The 24,692-nt window shown below is 39.2% G+C and overlaps 1 protein-coding gene across 5 annotated transcripts in view; it reads right to left on the minus strand.

Annotated features, from left to right (window-relative positions):
- Positions 1 to 24,692, minus strand: part of CORIN (corin, serine peptidase) — a 237,543-nt gene that overhangs the window by 200,146 nt on the left and 12,705 nt on the right. For 4 of the 5 annotated variants that reach the window (XM_027598351.2, XM_027598352.2, XM_027598354.2 and 1 more), the window contains exon 2: positions 36 to 180. In XM_027598351.2, the coding sequence (XP_027454152.2) occupies positions 36 to 180 (145 nt within the window). Of the gene's footprint in view, positions 1 to 35; positions 181 to 3,830; positions 3,853 to 24,692 lie in introns of those variants that run through there. The other variant, XM_027598355.2, reaches the window with a different exon arrangement.

Here is a 24,692-nt window from a genome sequence, read left to right on the forward strand (position 1 = left end):
TGACTTCATTTTTCTTTCATAGCGGCGTCACTCACCAACAAAGGAAAGCAGGATCACCAGCAGGACAATGAGTGCACAGATACATGGAATCAAGACCAGCAACAGGAAGCGGAGAATATTAGCAGTTGCCAGCTTCTGAGAGCAGCCATCACCCATGGTACTGTCAACAGCTCCCAAGACCTAAAGTAAAAGGGAGATGGGAAACATGGTTTTCATATTACAAAGCAACTCAATACACAGTATGGAATTTTAGAGTACAGCCGTCCATTCAGAACAACAGCATTCCTGAGAGATTCTGGTGCGTGTCCTTTAGAGCGTGAAACTGAACTTAGTCGCTGAATCACGCCAATAAATGAACAAATAACTGTACAACTGCATTCAGGGCAGAGAAAATCATCTATTTCTGAAATCTTTTTCAGGAATACATGAACTTTTAATGGGATTCCACCTTGATTTTTTTGACATGTTTGCCAATTTGGTAGTATTCCAAAGAGCTACAAGTTACCATGGCCCAGAGCTATAAGCAAAGACTGCCTAGTACAGTGGTAACATATTGGTGAGTAGGTGTAGACAGGACATTACCCAGACTTCACTGCTGTTTGTCTCACCAGTCCTAATCCAAATCTGCATGAATCTGGATAAAATTAATTTTCAGCCATTCAGCAGGGTTAAATGAAGTTGAACACTGAAAAAGAGCCTGTCCCGGTCGACCAGGACACTGACAACCCCTCAGGATACCTTCCATGATGCCAATGTAGCCTATCCATCTGTGAGAGGATTATGAGATGCAATCGTGAGGGTTCAGATAAAAGTTCTTATCTTCAAACACTTTACATTTTGCTAATTTAAATTAAATACTTTAATTTTTAGTTTGGTCTCTTGCCAGAAATTCATTTATTACAAATGGCTAGCTTAGGGCAGTGACTTTTTCAACAGGAATCTGAGATGAAATTAAAGGTGATTTGTGGGTCGCCTGGGTGGCTCAGTCAGTTAAGTGTCTGCCTTCGGCTCAGGTCATGATCCTGGGGTCCTGAGTTCAAGCCCCATGTCAGGCTCCCTGCTCAGTGGGGAGTCTGCCTCTCCCTCTCCCTCTCCCTCCCCCTCTCCCTCCACCCTTGTGCTCTCTCTCTCTTTCTCTCTCTCAAATAAATAAAATCATTTTTTAAAGTGATTTGAGTCCCACTTCATGAGCAACTCTTCCAGTCCCATATGAAGGTGTTTCTCATGGTTTTCTTTTCTTTTCTTTTTTTTTTTAAGATTTTATTTATTAGAGAGAGTGAGAGAGAGAGAGAGCACATGAGAGGGGGGAGGGTCAGAGGGAGAAGCAGACTCCCCGCTGATTAGGGAGCCCGATGCGGGACTTGATTCTGGGACTCCAGGATCACGACCTGAGCCGAAGGCAGTCGCTTAACCAACTGAGCCACCCAGGCGCCCTCTCGTGGTTTTCTTTTAGACCTCTGACTCTCCTTGCATTTTCTCCTGTGATAGTTTCAGGGCTTGAACTGTAACCTCTGCATAACTAACTCCTGAATCTCTCTTGAGTCCCAAACTTCCTTTCAAGTTACATCATATATTTCCAATGCCTAGTGCTTAGCAGCATCTCTTCTCAACTCAATACGTCCAAAATCAAACTAGTCTCTTTCTCTATCCCTACCGTCAAACTAGTTCTTCTCCTGATTTCCATATTTGTGCTAACAGACACTCTACTACTCCAATAACCCCAAGACTCTTCATTTCTCCATCATCCCCCCCAGTCCATGCATTATTCAGGTTTTGTTGGTTCTTCCCCTATAATATATGTCTAATTTTGAAAAATGAATGACCTTTGAGGCAGAGCTTTATCATAACAAGAAGTTGTTCCAACAGAATCGTCCTGTATTTGATCATTTATAGCATATAACAAGTACTTGATAATTTCCCACGGATAAAAAGGCAACTTTGGTAGATTCTTCTGAATTGCAAGGCATATATGATACTCCATTTCTGCTTTCTTGCCCCTACATCAGAATCAATTCTTGTTCACTAACCCATATTGCAAGCAGTGTTCACTACATACACTGTGATATAAGGATATGCTCTGTAATTTTAAGAATACCCAATGAGACATATTATTTGAAAGAACATATGATGTTAGCTTGAGAATGGCTTGATCTCCTAGGTTAATGTCTTTACTGACCCATTGCCTCTGCACCTGGTTTAATCCACCAGCCAAAGTGAGATCATTCAGAGTTAATTTACAATTTGATCTGCAAGAAGACATGGCACTGTGTTAGAGGAGACCATGAAAAGGATATGACCCGTGAGCTGGACCCAGGCAATCAGAGACTCCTCATCCCCTCCCCTGTCCTTGAAATATACCACTGTTCCCACAGCCTGAGCCATTTTCAAGAATGCAGCCTTGAGAGAGCAATGTGCTGTTGAGACCATCTGGACAAAACACATGACTGGAACCCAGTTAAAGCCTCTATATAAACTTTTATGATTCTGGCTGGCAGGTGTGGAAAACTACTCATGAGGCTTGCCCAAGCAAGCCTCACAGTAAGTTCCCTTGCTTATTAAACCTGCCATCTACCTATCTGAAGTGGTCTGCCTCTTTCTTAAGTACCTTCTTGCCCTCTATATATGGAGGCCAGTTTCAAATTTTACCTGGGGAAGCTCCCAAGTTTGCAACACAACACACTGACACAATTTAATATAAGATCTGCAATAGCACATTGATTACAACACTAGCATTGGGTGGGTGGTGCCCTTTCAGACTTGGAGATAAGCAAGTGTGGGACTATAGCCCAATAGAGAATCTACTTACTTATTTCATTTACTCAACAATTAGTTATTGAACATGTACTATTATAATAAGCACAGGGACGGATATAACAATGATTTCAGACCAACTGTCCCTCAGAAATTCAGTCTTGTAGGAGAGATTTGTCCATAAATAATATATGTCAAGGTAGCAAATGCTAAGCACCATGAGACTTACAGTTAAAGTGCCATAGGAATTTAAAAGATAGGAATACACTTTCTTGCTGGAGGATCAGGTAAAACATTGTAGAGAACTTGAAGCAGACATAATTCTGACCTGCTGTCCATGGGTACCTCTATCTTCTCCCAGTCTATTAGCTCTCTCCTTTTTCCAATTCCCTACATATCTTCTTCAGACTCTTTGGACCATTAATGAAACAATACTCTTGCTAATGCCCTGAACCTGCCTACCCCTCTGAATATTCTTCCCCTGCATCATGTAAAAGCCAACACCAGATGAACCCAACGATCTGCTCTCTCTGTATCTACACCTGGACAGTTGCAAGTGGCTGTAAAAAGCCACACAACAGGACTACTCAGTTGCTGATGTAAAGCCTTCTCCATTCTCCTCAAACTATCTTCTCCCACTGGGCCCTCACTCTCAGAAGATGGCCCACTTCAATTTCCATCTTACGGAGAGAATAAAAAACAATCAAATGAGAATTGCCTCATCTACCTAAATCTAAACCTACACACCTGATCATTTATAGACACTTCTCTCCTGTTCAAACACAGAAGCTATTGAAGGCTCTTCGTATTTAAGACTAATCCTCCCACTTCTGTGACAGACTCCATCTTCTTCTCCCTTCTCAGTAATTTTACATCTTAATTCTCCATTAAATCATATATCCAAACTCTCTCCCTCTCTCTTTCTCTCACTGCCATCAGCTTTTTATCATGTTTAGGTCTCTCCAGTTATTTTTTTAACTATCCTCAAGCCTATATCACACTTCAGCCACTGTCCTATCTCTCTCATCCAAAATGCCCTGGGAGTTGTTAATATTTAATGTCCAAATTTCCTCACTTACTTTTTACTCTTGTACAATTTGGGACCCACTTCTGTCACTGCACCAAAAGAGCTTCTGCTATGGTCACCAACGACCTCCATGTTGCCATATCCAAAGACATTTTTCAGTCATCATTGTAATGACAGCCCTGTATCATGTGAGAGATGGAATTCTCAGTTAACCACTCTCATCTGCTCCAAGCACCGTCTTTCCTTGACTTCTCTTTCTCTTCCCTGTCTTGTCATTCCTTCTCTTTCTGTAAGTTCTTTTCTCACATTCATACTCTCCATGCAATATCACCCACACAAATAGCATCAATTGCCAGGCCTACACACGTGACTTACATCTTTACATAGCAAGCCTAGATCGTGCCCCTGAGCTCCAGACTCTTGTATCCAACTGGCCATTTGACATTTTCCTCAGTGGATGTTACAAAAATACCTCAAACCTAACATGCCTGAAACCAAATAAATAATCTTTATCTCCATGTCTGGTATTTTTTTTCAGAGTTCCCTATCTCAGGAAAAAGTAATTGAGCACTTGTTTGGGCACTTGGGGTATATCATTAGGCAGAGCGAAAATCTCCAGCCTCCTAGATCCTACATTCTAATAAAAACTACCATCATATTTCACCTGGAATGGTTTACCTATATCCAGTCTTGCACTCCCTAATTTGTTCTCCACCCTCTAGCCACAGTGAGAAAGAGGCTGTATATTAATGGATGATGAGAAAAGGCAACATGAAAAATGATCCCCAGACTGAACTAATTCAGAAGATTCAGAGCCTGGAACCAGAGATGATCATGAGAAGCATGTACCCAGTAGCTTGGCAGTGATCTGGGGAGGGCTTTGGACTTTCGCAGGGGTGTACAGAATTTCAAGTCCATTTTATTAAGATTTCAAAGGTCACAGAGACCATAGCTGATATTTCGGGTATATTAGCCTTTATCCTGTTCTGCCTTCCTGCAGCATTTGACTTTACTAACACACAGTAGAGTCTTGGGAATACTTCCCCAGCTGCAAATGGCAAAACTGCTTTAGAACAAAGAAATACCTGCTTCTGTAATCGTAACAAAAATAATGTTAACTCAGTTGTGACTCTCTCTTTAAATGAAAATACCTCCCTTTGCTCATCAGTGTACACCTGGCATCTAGAGTAGCACCTGAACACAATCAGAAGTGGATTAATACCTGTTGAATAAATAAATGAATTAAATTACCTAAACAAAAATTGCTCTGTGCATCATTATGCAAATTACTACTTCTTTTTAAATTGTAAATGCCTTACAAAGTCCATTCCTAAATCATGAAATTGAAAATGTATTTGGTAAAAAAGTAAAAATATTTCCCTTTCAGAAAAAATATACTAAAATTAATAAAATCAGCTTTTACTAGGACTATTAGTACAAATCCATACTCACAGTTCCTATTACAAGCTTTGAAGTCAGCTAGAAAATTTTGTGATTTAAGAAGTAAATTTTAGGGGCACCTGGGTGGCTCAGTCATTAAGCGTCTGCCTTCGGCTCAGGTCATGATCCCAGGGTCCTGGGATTGAGCCCTGCATCGGGCTCCCTGCTCCACGGGAAGTCTGCTTCTCCCTTTCCCACTCCCCCCGCTTGTGTTCCCTCTCTCGCTGTGTCTCTGTCAAATAAATAAAATCTTTAAAAAAAAAAAAAAAGTAAATTTTAGTGGATTTGATTACAGACAAAATTTTCAAAATACCACCTTTGTTAAGAACATGAAACAAAGTGGCTTTGTTATTTAATGAACCCCCTAAATCAGTGATTCCCAGACATTCTTGGTTCAGGGCACTAGGTGTCCATGTAATTTTTTTCAGTGGCCTAAACCAAAAGAAATGCCTAACAATTCCACTTATTAAGTCTCTTGGTCCAATTATTTTATCAGAATTTGTATGCTAAAAACTTAGTAGATATTTGAAAAAATACAACAGAATTTTTATGTTATTCTTAAGTAATGACAATTACTAATGTAACGTGCATCTATTGGACAGTGCACAATACTTCAAATCTTGGAATCAGATTGGGAATCCACCATTCATTGCCTTGTTCCACATGGATTTTTCCATGGTACAACTTTTTACACAACAACCACCAAGCACTCAGCCTTATGGAAACAGGACAACATCAAAAGGAATACAGCACAATCTAATGTTGACACTGAACTACCTCAACCTAGTATTTCATTTGGTAACCAACAAATGTTGAGTATCACTGGATTCCTCTCAAAAATTAAAAATAACTAGCAGAGCCTCTGTGCATCACTGCAGTTTTGGGTTACCTCAGCTCACAGTTTGGAAATCATAATTCCAGACTATTTTCCCACATCTACCTGCCTAAGTCCAAATCCTTAGAGAAGTAATTCATATTTAAACCCATTCAGAAAGCCTCCCTTGATCATCTAGACACAAGTAATCTCCCTCTGCCTCATCTGAATTTCTGGTCGGTGGCAGAGCCTGATCGGCTGTTAGCATCTATTCTTTTCCTTTGATCTTAGAAACAGAATCCTAAAATTTGGTTCGGCCAATATTTAATGGCAACTTAGAATAAAGACAACATTTCTCAGCCTCTCTTGCAGCTACGTGAGGCCATGTGGCTGAGTTCTTGCTCATGAGATGAAACTAGAAGTGGTAAATGTGACTTCCAGGAAGTGTACTCAAAGACAGGGGTATTATCCTTCCTCTTTCCTGCTTGTGGGAATACAAGTGTAATGGCTAGAGCTCAAGCAACCATTTTATTTTTTTATTTTTTTATTTTTTTTAAGATATATTTACTTGGGAGGGGAGCGTGCGAGCAGGGGGAGGGGCAGAGGGAGAAAGAATCCTCAAGCAGACTCCCAGCTGAGCGCGGAGCCCGACGCAGGGCTTGATCTCATGCCCTGAGATCATGACCTGAGCCAAAATCAAGAGTCAAACACTCAACTGACTGAGCCACCTAGGTGCCCCTCAAGCAACCATTTTAGACTCTGAGGTAAAAACTATATGCAGAAGGTGGCTGAATAGCAAGAAAGAGGGAACATGACTCCCTGATGGATTTGTGAATCTTCTCTATCAGCCCTGAACTGCTTATTTCCCAGATTACATTCACATGAGAAAGGAATAAATTCTTGATAAATCACTGTTAATCTAAACATAATATCACTTGCAGTTGAAGCAATTTCAATTGACCTATGCATTTATTACTTTCTACTTTGGATCATGGTCATGTACATACATTAGAAAACTACTAAACTACAGTCTCAGGAGGTAAAGATACATGTTCAGTTCATTCAACAAATCCTTACATCATGTGCCCAGAAAATTATTTTTATCCCCTAGGCAACTAACCAGTGCCTAGCGTATAGTAGGATCAGAATAATTATATGCATTCTCAATTGAATAAATTATTCACAATTAAAGTTCAAAAAAATTTCCCAAGAAATGTTGGGGTTTTTAATATACTTACTTTCGATGGGAGGGAGATAAAAACCATTAAGAGGCTTTTCATAATAAATAATGTAACTGTTTGTTTGCCTTTGACCAGAAAAGCAGCAACTCAGTGTGGCCACAGCAGATTATCTCCTGTTATTCGGAAGTTCAGTGCCTTTTATACGTCTTCAACAAAGATAAATTCCGAAGAAAAATTTTATGTAAATTATAGCTTTTTAGTTTTCAATTAAAAATTTCTTAATACAGTGTAGTAGCCAAAATGTTTTCATTGGGAGTTGATAGGGAACAAGCAATAAAAAATAAGGTTAAAATGCAGGCAATCGTCGGACAAGTTCATCTTGCAATCCCATCAGAAACCCCACATTGCTACAGACTTCAGCAATCTCCTCCCTGGTTTCCCCTCATTTGTCCCCTTCCAATATCCACATTGTGTCTCTGCTTAAAATCCTCCAGAAACTTCAGAGACAAAGATGAGCTTCCTTAATATGGCCCAAAGGCAATGTTTCTCAGATGTCAATGTACACGTGAAACACATGGGAAGAGGCTGAGCCAGTAGGTCTGAGGTAGAGCCTGAGACTGAGCATTCCTTAGCAGCTCCCACGTGATGCTGATGCTGCTTTCCAAAGCAGGATCTGGAGACCCTTCTAGGTCTGCCCTGCCTATGCTCAACTCACTGCACACCACTCATGGCCTCGCCCTCTACACTTCTGCCACCTTCTGCTACTCATTCAGATCCTCACAAGCACTCTGCCTAGAATGGCCTCCCTCCAGCTCTCAACCAGCCTGTGTCACTCAAGACTCACTCTTCCTACATCAACTCATGACTTGTGATTGATTCTCACCATTCTGCTTTTTATCCCAGTTGCAATTTACTTGTATGTGTGTGATTATTAGATTACATTGGTTACTCCTGCTATACAGTAGGCTCCACGAAATCAGGGACCATGTTGGCTCTTGCTCGCCATTGTAGCCCTAGTACTCAAAAATGGCCTTGACTCTACTAGACACTCCATAAAAGTATTAAAATAATGAAATCAGAGCAGCTGAGTGGCTCAGTCACTTGAGCGTTGGACTCTTGATTTCGGCTCTGGTTGTGATCATGTGGGCTGGATCACCGGGATGGAGTTCGGTGTCCAGCTCTGTGCTTAGTGGGGAGTCGGCTTGAGATTCTTTCTCCCTCTCCCACTGCCCCTCCCCCACTGATGCTTGGGCTCTCTTGCTCCCGCATGCATTCTCTCTCTCTCCAAAATAAATAAATAAATCTTTTTAAAAAGTAATGAATCAGGGGTGCCTGGGTGGCTCAGTCATTAAGCATCTGTCTTCAGCTCAGGTCATGGTCCCAGGGTCCTGGGATCAGGCTCCACATCAGGCTCCCTGCTCGGCAGGAAGCCTGCTTCTCCCTCTCCTACTCCCCCTGCTTGTGTTCCTTCTCTCATTATGTCTCTATCTGTCAAATAAATAAATAAAATCTTTAAAAAAAAATGAATCAGGGCACCTGGGTGGCTCAGTCATTAAGTGTCTGCCTTTGGCTCAGGTCATGATCCCAGGGTCCTGGGATGGAGCCCCACATCAGGCTCCCTACTCAGCAGGAAGCCTGCTTCTCCCTCTCCCACTCCCCTTGCTTGTGTTCCTTCTCTGTCTCTTTCTCTGTCAAAAAATAAATTAAAAAATCTTTAAAAAATAATGAATCAATAAACTCTCCTAAATATGCCCTCCCACTCTCAGAAATGTCTTAGAAACACAGGGACTAAAATGCTGCTCCATGTTGGAATAATTACTACAGTCATAATAATAACAGAAATAGTAATAATATAGCAAAAAAAAAAAACCATTGAACACTTGCTGTGGGCCAGGCATTCCTCTCAGCATTTTGCACAGAAAATAGCTCTTAATTCTCAAAACAGCTCTACAAGGTGGTTGCTATTAACATACCCATTTACAGATGAGAAGTATGAGGTTCTTTGTGAATAATTTCATAAAAATAATTCAGGGTCATTGGCAAAAAAGGCAGAATCCAAAGGAATACTGAGTCACTCAATTCCTTTTTCTGAAGCTCAGTAGAAATACCAGAGATCTCGAAATTAACATGTTAAGATGGCAGAGGAGTAGGAGACCTAAATTTCATCTGGTCCCAGGAATTCAGCTACATAGGGATCAAACCATTCTGAACACCTACGAACTCAACAGGAGATTGAAGAAAAGAATAGCAGCAACTCTCTGAACAGAAAAGCGACCACTTTCTGGAAGGTAGGACGTGCGGAGAAGTGAATCCAAGGTGATATTCGGGAGGATAGACGGCGGGGGAGGGGGCCTCCGTCAGCCGCTTCTGGCAAGTGATAGAGCCCCGGAGCACAAAATCGGAACTTTTAGAAGTCGGCTCCGCTGAGGGATGTCGCTCCAGTGGCTAAGCGGGGGGTGGAACCCTCGCTGGGACAGTGTGGTCTCAGGACCCTCGGGGTCACAGAAAGACCGGGGGTGCCTGAGTGCGGCAGAGCTCCCAGGTATCAGAGCGGGGAAGCCGGCTGCAGAGACGGAGCCGAGGCGCAGGTTCTCGGCTCGGGGTTGCCATAAACTATGATCGGTGACAGTCGGGCTCCTCCAGCAGGGACCCAACAAGCGGCAGATCCGGGGAGACTCCCCTTCCTGCCTAAGGAGGAGCAGCGCGGGAGCGCACCGCAGGGATCTGCTGGGTTTGGAGACTCCACATGGGGTCGGGTGCCAGAGATAGAAACGCTCGGTCACAGGCCGGGTGAGCACAGAGTGCAGCTGGAGACCGGGGAGACGGGAGTGATTGACTGCTTTTCTCTGGGGGTGCACTGAGGAGCGAGGCCCCAAGTTCTCAGCTCCTCCGGGTGGAGACTGGGAGGCCACCATTTTCACCCTGGTCCTCCAAAGCTGTAGGGAGAGCTTGTAGGGAACAAAAGCTCTGAGAACAAAACCCGAGCAGATTACTTAGCCTCACCCGGCAAGGGCGGGGCAATTCCGCCTCCCGGAAGACATTGGGGAACCACGGCAACAGGCCCCTCCCCCAGAAGATCAGCACAAACAGCCAGCAAGCCAAGACCAAGTTTACTGATCAATGAGAACGGCGGAACTCCAACCAGAACTCCAGCACTAGGGGAATTCTGCACATAGAATTCATGGCTATTTTTCCCCCTGAATCTTTAGTCTTTCAAAGTTAATTTTTTTTAATTTTCTTTTTTTTGAATTTTTCTTTTTCTTTTTTTCAACCAACATCTTATCAATCCCTTTTTAAAAAATCTTTTTTATTTTTAATTTTTAGAGCCATATGCTATCCCTTCATCATAGTTAATCTTATTTTTGGTATATATATATATATATATATATATATATATATATATATATGAGATGTTCTCTCTTTAAAATTTTGGGATAAAGTTTCTTCTAACATACCAAAATATACCCTAAATCTCTAGTGTATGTTTTTGTTCTAGTCTCCTGCCTGATCACATTCTCTCTCTTTTTTTTTAAATTCCTCTTCTTTCATTTTTCAACCAACTTATCAATTCCTTTTATAAATCTTTTATGATTTTCATCTTTACAGTCATATTCCATCCCTTCATCATATTTAACCTTATTTTTGTACATATATAAGTTTTTTTTTCTTTAAAATTTTGGGAGGCACTTTCTTCTAACAGAAAAAAATATACCCAAAATCTAGTGTGTGGCAATGATCTATGCACCAGTCTGATCATATTTGATCACATTCTGTTTTTTTTATCTTTTTCTTTTTCTTTCTTTTTTCCTTTTTCATTCTTTCCCTTTCTTTTTCCCCAGTTTCAGGTCTCTTCTGATTTGTTTAGTGTGTATTTTTCTGGGGTTGTTGTTACCCTGATAGCATTTTATTCTCTCATTCATCTATTCTCCTCTGGACAAAATGACAAGATGGAAAAAATCACCTCAAAAAAAGAACAAGAGGCAGTACCGACTGCCAGGGACCTAATCAATACAGACATTAGTAAGATGTCGGAACTAGAGTTCAGAATGACAATTATGAAGATACTAGCTGGGCTTGAAAAAAGCATGGAGGATATTAGAGAAACCCTTTCTGGAGAAATAAAAGAACTAAAATCTAACCAAGACGAAATCAAAAAGGCTATTAATGAGGGGCAATCAAAAATGGAGGCTCTAACTGCTAGGATAAATGAGGCAGAAGAGAGAATTAGTGGTATAGAACACCAAATCATGGAAAATCAAGAAGCTGAGAAAAAGAGAGAAACAACTACAGGATCACGAGGGCAGAATTCAAGAGATGAGTGCTACCGTAAGACAAAACAATATTAGAATACTTGGGATCCCAGAAGAAGAAGAAAGAGAGAGAGGGGCAGAAGGTATATTGGAGCAAATTATAGCAGAGAACTTTCCTAATTTGGGAAAGGAAAAGGGATCAAAATCCAGGAGGCACAGAGAATCCCTCTCAAAATCAATAAAAATAGGTCAACAGCCCGACATAAGTAAAACTTATGAGTCTCAGAGACAAAGAGAAAATCCTGAAAGCAGCTCAGGACAAGAGATCTGTAACCTACGATGGGAGAAACATTAGATTGGCAACAGACCTATCCACAGAGACCTGGCAGGCCAGAAAGGACTGGCATGATATATTCAGAGCACTAAATGAGAAAAATATGCAGCCAAGAATACTGTATCCAGCTAGGCTGTCACTGAAAATAGAAGGAGAGATAAAAAGCTTCCAGGACAAACAAAAACTAAAGGAATTTGCAAACACGAAACCAGCCCTACAAGAAATCTTGAAAGGGGTCCTCTAAGCAAAGAGAGAGCCTAAAAGTAACATAGACCAGAAAGGAACACAGACAATATACAGTAACAGTCACCTTACAGGAAATACAATGGCACTAAATTCATATATTTCAATAGTTACCCTGAATGCAAATGGGCTAAATGCCCCAATCAAAAGACACAGGCTATCAGACTGGATAAAAAAACAAGACCCATCGATATGCTGTCTGCAAGAGACTCATTTTAGACCCAAAGACACCCCCAGATTGAAAGTGAGGGGGTGGAAAACCATTTACCGTGCTAATGGACACCAAAAGAAAGCTGGGGTGGCAATTCTTATATCAGACAAATTAGATTTTAAACCAAAGACTGTAATAAGAGATGAGGAAGGACACTATATCCTACTTAAAGGGTCTATCCAACAAGAAGATCTAATAATTGTAAATATCTACGCCCCTAACATGGGAGCAGCCGATTATATAAGCCAATTAATAACAAAAGCAAAGAAACACATCGACAACAATACAATAATGGTGGGGGACTTTAACACCCCCCCTCACTGAGATGGACAGATCATCTAAGCAAAAGATCAACAAGGAAATAAAGACTTTAAATGACACACTGAACCAAATGGACTTCACAGATATATTCAGAACATTCCAACCCAAAGCAACAGAATACACATTCTTCTCTAGTGCCCATGGAACATTCTCCAGAATAGATCACATCCTAGGCCACAAATCAGGTCTCAACCGGTACCAAAAGATTGGTATCATTCCCTGCCTATTTTCAGACCACAATGCTTTGAAACTAGAACTCAGTCACAAGAGGAAAGTCAGAAAGAACTCAAATACATGGAGGCTAAAGAGCATCCTACTAAAGAATGAATGAGTCAACCAGGAAATTAAAGAAGAATTTTAAAAATTCATGGAAACAAATGAAAATGAAAACACAACTGTTCAAAATCTTTGGGATACAGCAAAGGCAGTCCAAAGTGGAAAACCCTTTCTCAAGAAACAATAAAGGTCTCAAATACACAACCTAACCCTACACCTAAAGGAGGTGGAGAAAGAACAGCAAAAAAAGCCTAAACCCAGAAGAAGAAGAGAAATAATAAAGATCAGAGCAGAAATCAATGAAATAGAAACCAAAAGAACAGTAGAACAGATCAATGAAACTAGGAGCTGGTTCTTTGAAAGAATTAATAAGATTGATAAACCCCTGGCCAGACTTATCAAAAAGAAAAGAGAAATGAGCCAAATAAATAAAATCATGAATGAAAGAGGAGGGATCACAACCAACACCAAAGAAATACAAACAATTATAAGAACACATTATGAGCAACTATATGCCTGCAAATTAGATAATCTGGAAGAAATGGATGCATTCCTAGAGATGTATCAACTACCAAAACTGAACCAGGAAGAAACAGAAAACCTGAACAGACCTATAACCACTAAGGAAAATGAAGCAGTAATCAAAAATCTCCTAACAAACAAGAGCCCAGGGCCAGATGGCTTCCCAGGGGAATTCTACCAAACATTTAAAGAAGAATTAATACTATTCTGAAACTGTTCCAAAAAATAGAAATGGAAGGAAAACTTCCAAACTCGTTTTATGAGGCCAGGATTACCTTGATCCCAAAACCAGACAAAGACCCCATCAAAAAGGAGAATTACAGATCAATATCCCTGATGAACATGGATGCAAAAATTCTCACCAAAACACTTGCCAATAGGATCCAACAGTACATTAAAAGGATTATTCACCACGACCAAGTGGGATTTATTCCTGGCCTGAGAGGTTGGTTCAACATCCGCAAATCAATCAATGTGATACAATACATTAATAAAAGAAAGAACAAGAACCATATGATCCTCTCAACAGATGCAGAAAAAGCATTTGACAAAGTACAGCACCCTTTCTTGATCAAAACTCTTCAAAGTATAGGGATAGAGGTTACATTCCTCAATATCATAAAAGCCATCTATGAAAAACCCACGGCGAATATCATTCTCAATGAGGAAAAACTTAGAGCTTCCCCCTAAGGTCAGGAACATGGCAGAGATGTCCACTATCACCACTGCTATTCAACATAGTACTAGAAGTCCTCGCCACAGCAATCAGACAACAAAAAGAAATAAAAGGCATCCGAATCCGCAAAGAAGAAGTCAAACTCTCACTCTTTGCAGATGATATGATACTTTATGTGGAAAACCCAAAAGACTCCACCCCAAAACTGCTAGACCTCATACAGGAATTCAGTAAAGTGGCAGGATATAAAATCAATGCACAGAAAGCCAATGGCAAGGGATGCAAGGGCAAAAATGAACTATTGGGACCTCATCAAGATAAGAAGCTTTTGCACAGCAAAAGGAACAGTCAACAAAACCAAAAGACAACCGACAGAATGGGAGAAGGTGTTTGCAAATGACATATCAGATATAGGGCTAGTATCCAAAATCTATAAAGAACTTATCAAACTCAACACCCAAAGAACAAATGATCCAATCAAGAAATGGGCAGAAGACATGAACAGACATCTTTCCAAAGAAGACATCCAAATGGCCAACAGACACATGAAAAAGTACTCAACATCGCTCAGCATCAGGGAAATCCAAATCAAAACCTCAATGAGATACCACCTCACACCAGTCAGAATGGCTAAAATTAACAAGTCAGGAAACGACAGATGTTGGCGGGGATGCGGAGAAAGGGGAATCCTCCTACACTGTTGGTGGGACTGCAAGCTGGTGCAGCCACTCTGGAAAACAGTATGGAGTTTCCTCAAAAAGTTGAAACTAGAGCTACCCTATGACCCAGCAATTGCACCACTGGGTATTTACCCCAAAGATACAAATGTAGTGGTCTGAAGGGGTACGTGCACCCCGATGTTTATAGCAGCAATGTCCACAATAGCCAAACTATGGGAAGTGCCAAGATGTCCATCAACAGAAGAATAGTTAAAGAAGAAGTGGTATATATATATATATATATATATATATATATATATATATATATATAATGGAATATTATGCAGCCATCAAAAGGAATGAAATCTTGCCATTTGCAATGACATGGATGGAACTGGAGGGTATTATGCTGAGTGAAATAAGTCAATCAGAGAAAGACATGTATCATATGATCTCACTGATATGAGGAATTCTTAATCACAGGAAACAAACTGAGGGTTGCTGGAGTGGTGGGGGGTGGGAGGGATGGGGTGGCTGGGTGATAGACATTGGGGACGGTATGTGCTATGGTGAGCGCTGTGAATTGTGTAAGACTATTGAATCGCAGACCTGTACCTCTGAAACAAATAATACATTATATGTTAAAAAAAAAGAAGAAGATAGTAGGAAGGGAAAAATGAAGGCGGGAAATCAGAGGGAGGGACGAATCATGAGAGACTATGGACTCTGAGAAACAAACTGAGGGTTCTAGAGGGGAGGGGGTGGGGGGAGGGTTTAGCCTGGTGATGGGTATTAAGGAGGGCACGTACCGAATGGAGCACTGGGTGTTATACGCAAATAATCATGGAACACTATATCAAAAACTAATGATGTAATATACGGTGATTAACATAACATAATAAAAAAAAAAAGACCAGAGAGCTCTTTTTTTTTTTTAATTTGGCCTAGTTCTATGGTTTTCAGAACTGCTTAGAACACATTATCCACTCACCAGCTCTGTCCCTGTGAAAACAGACTAAGCTTTTACCCTGAGTCATACAGTACTGAATCTAGATGCCCAAGTCCTTTGAAGGACCAGATCCCATGGCCCTCATCGTCAGAGGTGCAAAACCACCCATCCCTCAGTATAGCTGCTCCTTTGGGGGTAAGAAATAGACCTTTTCCTGAATTTCTATGCTTCCATGCCTCCTCCCAGGCCAGATATGGCATAACGGAGGATTACTACCTCACCGCAGCCAGACAGTAAGAGATATGTTTTAGAAATGGCCTGTCTGTAGTATTTTTCAATTTCTTTCTGGAGCTCACATTTCAAAATTACCTTTAAAACCTTGATCTAATTAAGTAAAGCCTCAATTACCTGGGATCTTTAAATACATAAATTTTCTATTCTCTACCCTTCAGAGAGATGGAAAAATCATAAGAAAATAAGTAAACTGTCAAGAATTAAATTTATAAAATATTGCCAGAGAATGTTTTGGAATTCTGAAAAATGTGGAATCTTCTACAGTTTCTATAGTTCAGAATATTTTGCCTTGAGAATGCAAGTCTTGACCCTTATTATCAGTTTTCAAAGACGTGGATGTTATTTCTCATAGCATAGTGTAAGTAACATCATTTCAAGAGGAAAAAAATCACAATAGAAAGGAGATTCAAGTTGATATTTCATTCATGAAAAACCTAATTAACAACAACAAAAACCCTATTCCCTGCCCATTCCAAGATTTTGCTAAGCATAGGCTATCCTTGACCTACAATAGCTCTGAAAGTGGTAATATTCATCCAAAGATACTGTCTATAAAGAAACTAATATCAGCTTGCTACTTCTTAATGTACAGCATCAGATGTAGAGAGATATATTGATTATTTTTATTTCAAGTAGGGTTTGTTTAAATTATAACCAAAGATCAGGCAAACTTGAGGTAATATATAAACTGTTTTAAGAGTAACAGAGTATTTTGGAAAATGTGGAAGTTAATTCTACCTTCATAACCTGATACCATGCTATTGATTTTCTTAAATAGCAAAATGGCTATATACAATTATGTAGACTTAGTTAATATAGGACAGTTAGTCAACAGTCTGTGAATTTTAGCCACATACAAATATTACTACCCCAAGGTTATTCTAATTCATATGTTGATCTGGTAGATTTAGTAAAATTCCATTTATTACTTTGAAGTTTATGATATGAGCAAGTCATTCTTACACCAAAATGACAGCACACATTTCAGTGGATGGGATTTTATGCAAAATTATGGCAGAATTCAATAACCATCTGTCCTACCAAAAAAGATTTGCTTACAATGTTAAAAACAATTCAAAAGAAAAATTCGTCCCAAACCCAAACTATGTATTGGTTTGAGACTAACTTAGCACCTTAGTTCTCTAGGCAGGAAGCTGATGAACTGCTAATGTATTCTGGACTCTGCTGCTTTAGTGGCGCAGAGGATGACAAGGTCACTCTGACTGGTTTGGCCTGAGCAGGACACAGAAGCTCCCTCTAAACTCTGTAGGGATATTACGCTGTCTCATGTTAATACACTCACAGTGCTGAAGAAAATCCAGACACCAAGTCTCCACTTGCTGCTAGATAGTCAGCTTGGAACATTGTCTTGTACAACCATAACTCCAAAATGTGATCTGAATTGTTTTCTCAGTATTAAAGAAAGAGCTAATCCAACCCACTTCCACTGTCTATCCACTGAGCAAAAACAAGCCAACTGTTACCCCATATTTAAGAAGTAAATCTGCCAGAGCTAGATGCTTTCCTCTCTGTTCTCAATAAACTACGATATTCCCTATATGAATTAAAAGATTTATTGAATAAGAGATCAGTGATTTAGTTACACTCAAACCAGACATCTGTTAATTCTCCAAATATTAGCTCCCACTCTACCAATAAGCAAAATGCCTCCAAAATCATCCATTGGTGAATTATGCCAAACCCAAATGCCTTTTGTTGTAATGTTTGTTTTTAATGTTCCAAGAGGCATGAAGAACAAGCATCTGGTTTTCAGTAAGTCTTTTCATCCCATTTTCTGGTATTTAATTGATGCATACAAAGTTCAAAGAACTCATGAGCGCTCTCAAAATGAAATTACTCCGTTCACACCAAAACACATGGTTCTGCAAGCCAACCATATTCACGTTTTCTCCTCTGAAAATTAACATAACAGCAGCACCAGATAGTACCCCCATCCCAAGTCTCATTTACACATCCCCGAATGGATGCTCAGTACAGAGACTAAAGAGCAACAAATATTTTTCCTGTTGAGGAGACTAATAATAATAACCCAGTACCCAGGCAGCATATCACTTCAGTGTTTCTGTTTTGAGGGTAGCATTGTTTAGCCTAAGTCTGAAATATGACAGGGAAGACTGGAATGTTTCAGAAGCAACTTGTACAATATTGTCTCCACCACTGAAAATCTAGGTGACCTTATAAAGCCTTCACTGAGTCCCAACCATATTTCCATATCTGTAAGTAAGGGGTGAAAAATAAATGTCTTGCGCCAACCACAAATATTCCAAAAATAAAATGAAATTAGTAAGGCAAAAGAAAAGAAGAAGAATAACAATGTCTCTTTAAGTTCGGAAAGCTCTAAGAATCCTGATTTCTCTCCAACACATTGTGTGGAGTTTGCTCAATTTGGTCTCTGGAGGAAAGTTATAATAATCTTTATTCCAGGGAGGAGATGTCTTCAGAGGCAATAGGAAAACCTTTTAAGATAAACCTCATTTTCTTCAGAGCAAGGTGGGAGTCTCATATTTCTATTCAGTTACAGAAGATGATCTCAGAACAAAACAAGAGGCAACTCCCCATCTAGACAAGCTAGATAAATAGGGCCCTGGGTCCTTTTTGTGAGATGACTTTGCCCCTAATCTCAAACATGTCAATGTTACCATTTTGTAGCAGTCAAAAATCTTCAAGTAATAAAAGATTCCTTTTAAAGTAGATACAACATCAGAAATCTTTCTACATATATTAAAGTGTCTCAAAGCCTTTTCAGTATATTGCTTTGGAAACAGTGACAACTACAGAGGGAAAAGATAGGAGGGTTGGGTTATCCATCCCTCAGGAAGTTAAATGTTTGACATTTACTCGTTAAAATGTTTTAAATTTCACATCCCAATTATAAGTTACTGTATTTCAAAGGATTCTATAGCAAAATCCAGAGACGCCTAACATATTGTCAAATGAAGCCAAACCTATTTTTCATGGAGCATTAAGAAAACTGTTGAGTGTGGGCAATTCTCAAAGACCTAATTGACTCATTGATCCTATGACAATGGAAATGTTGTGACTTTTAAAAAATTTAAACAGATTGGCAAAGTGAGTACAGAACTAAAATATTGACTCCCTACAGCTGAAAACAATCAGGGAATGCATACGAGACAAACTGGATTTTATGCTCTACAACAATCCATTTCAGGCATTTCAATGCAAAGTAAAACATAAACAGATGTTGAAAACAGTTAACCTACTGAACCTACCTGCTAAAAGGAATCCTGCAGTAAGAAAAAAAGAAAAAAAGTACAAGTAAAGATTTTATGTGTTAGATGAAGCAGCAATTTCCTTCTGAATACCTGGAGCAAAGGGATGAATTCCAAACTTAACATTCATCATTTGTTTTGCTATATTTCATGAACATTCTGGTTGGAAAATACAGAGAAGTTCTGTGTTATGTTCCATGACAAAACATGTCTATGCCACATGTTAAGATCTAATTAATTTGACTTATTCTGCTCATGCTTATTTAGCACCTATTCTGTGCACAGCTGGGCTACAGGAATATAAAGATGAGAAAGACATAGTCCCTGCCTCTGGGAGTTGATAGCCTACCTCCCAGGAGATGCACAACTTCAGGAGTGACTTCAAAACCCAGGGACAGGACAGTAATACACATATGTAGAAAGGACAACAAGTCAACCATAAGAGTAGAGTGAACTAGGGCACAGTCAGGTCACACTGTTATGTTTTTAAAAATATGTAAGCTTTCACTTTTGCACCAAGATGGAACAAGAGTATTTCTTGAGCATTTGGGTCTCAAAGCTTGTGTGTTTTGGTTGGGGGAGGAGGGAAGCCAAAGGAAATCAACGTAATTGGCATTTTAAGCAGGGCAATTTTTCACTGATGGGACTCACACATATTTCAGGACATTTGGCATCCCTGGACACCGCCTAATAAATGCCAGCAGTAACTACCCTCCCCCCACCGCCCACCCCAGCCCAGGCATTGTGACCCACGATGCATCCTCCATTATTTCCAAATGCCCCCAGGGTACTACAGTTTCTGGTTGAGAAGCATTTGGGCTGTCCAGCAGGCATCTATTGAACACATACTGCACGGTCAGCTCAATGCCCTGGATGCAAGGTAAAGTCTTCGGTTAGCAAATTTCTCCCACATTCTATAGGCATTAACTAACACTGAGAGTTAAAATCTTTAATAAACACTGAGAGTTTATACCTTTTTTCCAAAGGGAGATAGTATAATTTTTGAGATCAAACATCATGTCTCTTAATTGTGACCCTCATCCTACCTGGCATATAAAAGGACACAGAATCTTAATGTCAACATTAATTAAAGAGGAGAAGCATAATTTATTAAGCCTTTCAAAACCTAACATCTACTACATTAAACCAGGAATGGCAAGGAAGAGTAAGGAGTAGTATTTGGGGGGAAATACACATGGGGTGATTATTTCTTGGGCAGACAGGGCATGAGGCCTTAAGCTTTGGTTGGACCTGTACCAAGTGGGGTTCACGTAGGATTTTAGACTTTGGACAATCTTTGCAGCCTCTGCCCCCAAGCTACATAGCTGTAACTTGGCCTAGGGTTTCAAGTGAGGCTGAGGTAGGATCAGACCTTTGTAGTTCTGGAGGTGAGCAGAACAAAACGTGCTGTTAGGAAACTACAAAGCAGCTGAGATGCTTTGGCTCTCCAGGAGTAGACGTGAACTTCTAGTTTTGACTATTTGTGCCAGTCTTAGAATAGATATTGAAGAAAGGCTGTCCCAGGTTCCATTTCTTATTATGTTGTTTTAAACTATAGTCAGGGCCATGGAAAGAAACCAGTAAGTGGAGGTAACAACACCTCAGATGTACGGGGCTTATCCAAAGGCCTTAAGACATCCTCCATCACATGGTCCTAATCCACCCTGGATTTGTTAAATAAGCTTTGACCCTGGCTTTAGATTTAGAGGCTAGTTCATGGATTCTGTCAGGGAAAGGTGGCAGATTTTGTTTCAAAACAAACAAAAAGAATGATGGCTTTATCATCTTGCATTCCATCTTCCCGAGGTGAAGTAGGAACACAACTAAATACAATTTTTATAAATGCAATCTTAAAAAGGCCACTTAAAAAGCCTGTGCATTGAACAATCTGTCTTGACAAAATCAATTTAACTCAGGGAGTCAAAGGAGATGTGGAATGGTTTAAAAAACATACTTCAGTCTTATCTCCAAAACAACAAACTAATGAAGCTAGAGGCAGAAAGAGATTTCCGTAAGAGAAAGGCTGAGACTTGAGCCAATGAGCTGAGCAGAAAGGAAGAAGAAAACGTGACTCTGAAGGTCTAGATAAAGACTAGCAAAGTTGCACCTGGGTCTACTACGGTTAAAGGGGCTATTAGAAAGGGGAAGATAGTTTTGATGGTTATTAGATAATAATATATGCCTGGAACCCAAAGAAATCAAACAGAGGAAGAAGGGTAAGATCTCAAAGAACAAATGAATTAATTGCCCCCAAGGAGGCAAGCACTGGAGAAATTACTGAAAACTGGCCTCTTAAACCTGCCAGTGGACTGTTCATTGCAAGAGCAATTCGGAAACCAAGCTTTCTAGATTGTATAGCTATGCCAAGTGGCTACTGAAAACAGTATTCATGGAACACACAGAGGAGAAAGAGAGTAAATAGTTATACAGATCTTCATTCAATATAATCGTGCTAAGTGCTATATAGAGTAACTACTGGGTAAATAATTTGTGGTAACGTGAAAATGAACATACAAAACTAACTTCCACTTTTTCATGAAGACTTACCATGTTATTCTTAACTACAACAGGAAACAGTCTAATACTGAAAATACTTTGGTGAAAAGGAATTCTAATGAATATTTACTTATTAGCACTCAAAACTGAATTACTACAATTATTTCACCCATAATTAAATAATTTACCTTCCCCTTTTCTTTCTAATGATGGTTTCAAATGTTTTTAACATGTTAATACATATTTACAATATAACCTGTGCTGCTTAATAGTTATGGTCATAGTCCAAAGTATTAAGAATTACAAAGCATTTCTTAAAATTATAAGAAATTGATGATGAAAAAGATGACTTTTCAGAATATAATTCTCATTGGCCCAGCCATCATATCTTTAAATTTTGTTTTGATATCTTTCCACAGTTAGTATTCCCAAGTAAAAGAACATTTTAAAAATCAGTTTATGATTGTATCAAAAAGGATAAAATGGGGCACCTGGGTGGCTCAGTCATTAAGCGTCTGCCTTCGGCTCAGGTCATGATCCGGGGATCCTGGGATCGAGCCCCGCATCGGGCTCCCTGCTCCGCCGGAAGCCTGCTTCTCCCTCTCCCACTCCCCCTGCTTGTGTTCCCTCTCTCACTGTGTCTCTCTCTCTCTCTGTCAAATAAATAAACAAACTCTTAAAAAAAAAAGGATAAAATACCTAGGAATAAATTTAACTAAGGAAGTAAAAGACCTGTACTCTGAAAATCATAAGACATTGATGAAATAAATTAAAGATGACACAAACAAATACAAAGATCTACCATGCTCATGGATTAGAAGAATTAATATTGCTAAAATGTCCATACTCTCATAAGCAATTTACAGATTCAGTGCAATTCCTATGAAAATACCAAGAGCATTTTTCACAGAACTAGAATAATCCTAAAATTTGCATAGGACCACAAAAGACCTGGAATAGCTTAAAGCAATTGAGAAAGAAGAACAAAGCTGGGGGTATCCCAATCCCAGATTTCAAGATATAATACAGAGGAACTATAATCAAAACAGTGTGGTACTGGCACAAAAACAGACACATAGATCAATGGAACAGAACAGAGAGCCCACAAATAAACCCACACTTACGCGGTCAATTAATCTATGAAAAAGGAGGCAAGAATATACAGTAAGAAAAAGTCTTTTCAATAAATGGTGGTGGGAAAATTGGATAGCTACATGCAAAAGAATGAAACTGGACTTTCTTAAACCACTGTTTTACACCGTATACAAAAATGAACTCAAAATAGATGATAGACCTAAATGTGACACCTGAAACCACAAAACTCCTAAAAGAAAACAAAGGCAATAATCTCTTTGACATCAGCCTTAAGCAACATGTTTTTAGATAGGTCTCCTAAAGCAAGTGAAACAAAAGCAAAATTAAACTATTGGGACTACACAAAAATAAAAGGCTTTTGCATACCAAAGAAAACTATCAACAAAGAGGCAACCTATGGAATGGGAGAAGATATTTGCAAATGATTTATCCAATAAGGGATTAATATCCAAAATATATAAAGAAGTGATACAACTCAACACCAAAAAACCTCCCGAACCTGAATAGACGTTTTTCCAAAGAAGACATACAGATGGCTAAAAGACACATGAAAAGATGCTCAATGTCACTAATCATCAGGGAAATGCAAATAAAAACTGCAATGAGATATCATTTTACACCTGTCAGAATGGATAGTATCAGAATGACAAGAATTAACAAGTGTTGGTGAGGATGTGAAGAAAATGGAACCCTCGTGCACTCTTGGTGGGAATATAAATTGGTGCAGCCCCTGTGGAAAACAGTATGGAGATGCCTCAAAAATTAAAAATAGAAATACCATATTATCCAGTAATTCCATTATTGGGTATTTACTCAAAGAAAACAAAAATATTAATTTGGGAAAAGATATATGCACTTTTATGTTTATTGCAGCATTATTTACAATAGCCAAGGTATGGCAGCAACTCAAGTGTCTGTCAATAGATGAATGGATAAAAAAAATAGCGGCTCAGGTCATGATCCCAGGGTCCTGGGATCAAGTCCCACATCGGGCTCCCTGCTCAGCGGGAAGCCTGCTTCTCCCTCTGCCTGCAGCTCCCCCTGCTTGTGCTCTCTCTCTCTCTCTCTCTGACAAATAAACAAATAAATAAAATCTTAAAAAAAAATAGTGGAATATTAGTCAGCCATAAAAAGAATAAGATCTTGCCATTTGTGACAACACGGATGATCTAGAGGGTATTATGCTAAGTGAAGTAAGTCAAAAAAGACAAATGCCAAATGATTTCACTTACATGTGGAATCTAAAAAATACAAAATAAATGAACAGACAGACTTAAATACAGAGAACAAACTGGTGGTTGTCAGAGGGGAATTGGGTGGGAGGATGGGCAAATAGGTGAAAGGGAAATTTTTTAAAATTATATTATTTCATAAAGAATAACATTTGCCAATTCTCCTGAATTGCTTTCCAGTGCTAAAGTTGTCTATACTTTGAGACCAAACAAAACATATAAATGATAAATGTTTTAAAATATGTAGTATGTTTTGAATGTATCTAATTTGCTTATGAAAAGGCAAACCTCTGAATCCAAATTAGGAGATTAAACTAGGAAAAAAAAAGGTATTTTTACACGTTTAATAATTGCCTAAATGCAGTGTGTTGACATTTATCCTTACAAAAATGCAATTAAAAATCATGATTGTGAACTAAGTGATTATAAATAATCCTGTTTTCATATGAAGAACTTAGAAAAAATTCTCCTTTCGGAAATGTAAGATTGTGTATTAACAGTGTACTTTTTGTTTACTGCCTCCCCCCCGCAAAAAAGTTGCGTGATTACTAATAGTCTTAGTGTAGATTACAAACATAAAAAGTTTTAAATCTCGTGAAATTATTAAGTAAAATGTATTTACTTTTTTCTCTTTTTTTTAAAAATTTGAAACCACCACCTATTTATAGGA

The sequence above is a fragment of the Zalophus californianus genome, chromosome 2, assembly GCF_009762305.2.
Source record: "Zalophus californianus isolate mZalCal1 chromosome 2, mZalCal1.pri.v2, whole genome shotgun sequence".
NCBI lineage: Eukaryota > Metazoa > Chordata > Mammalia > Carnivora > Otariidae > Zalophus > Zalophus californianus.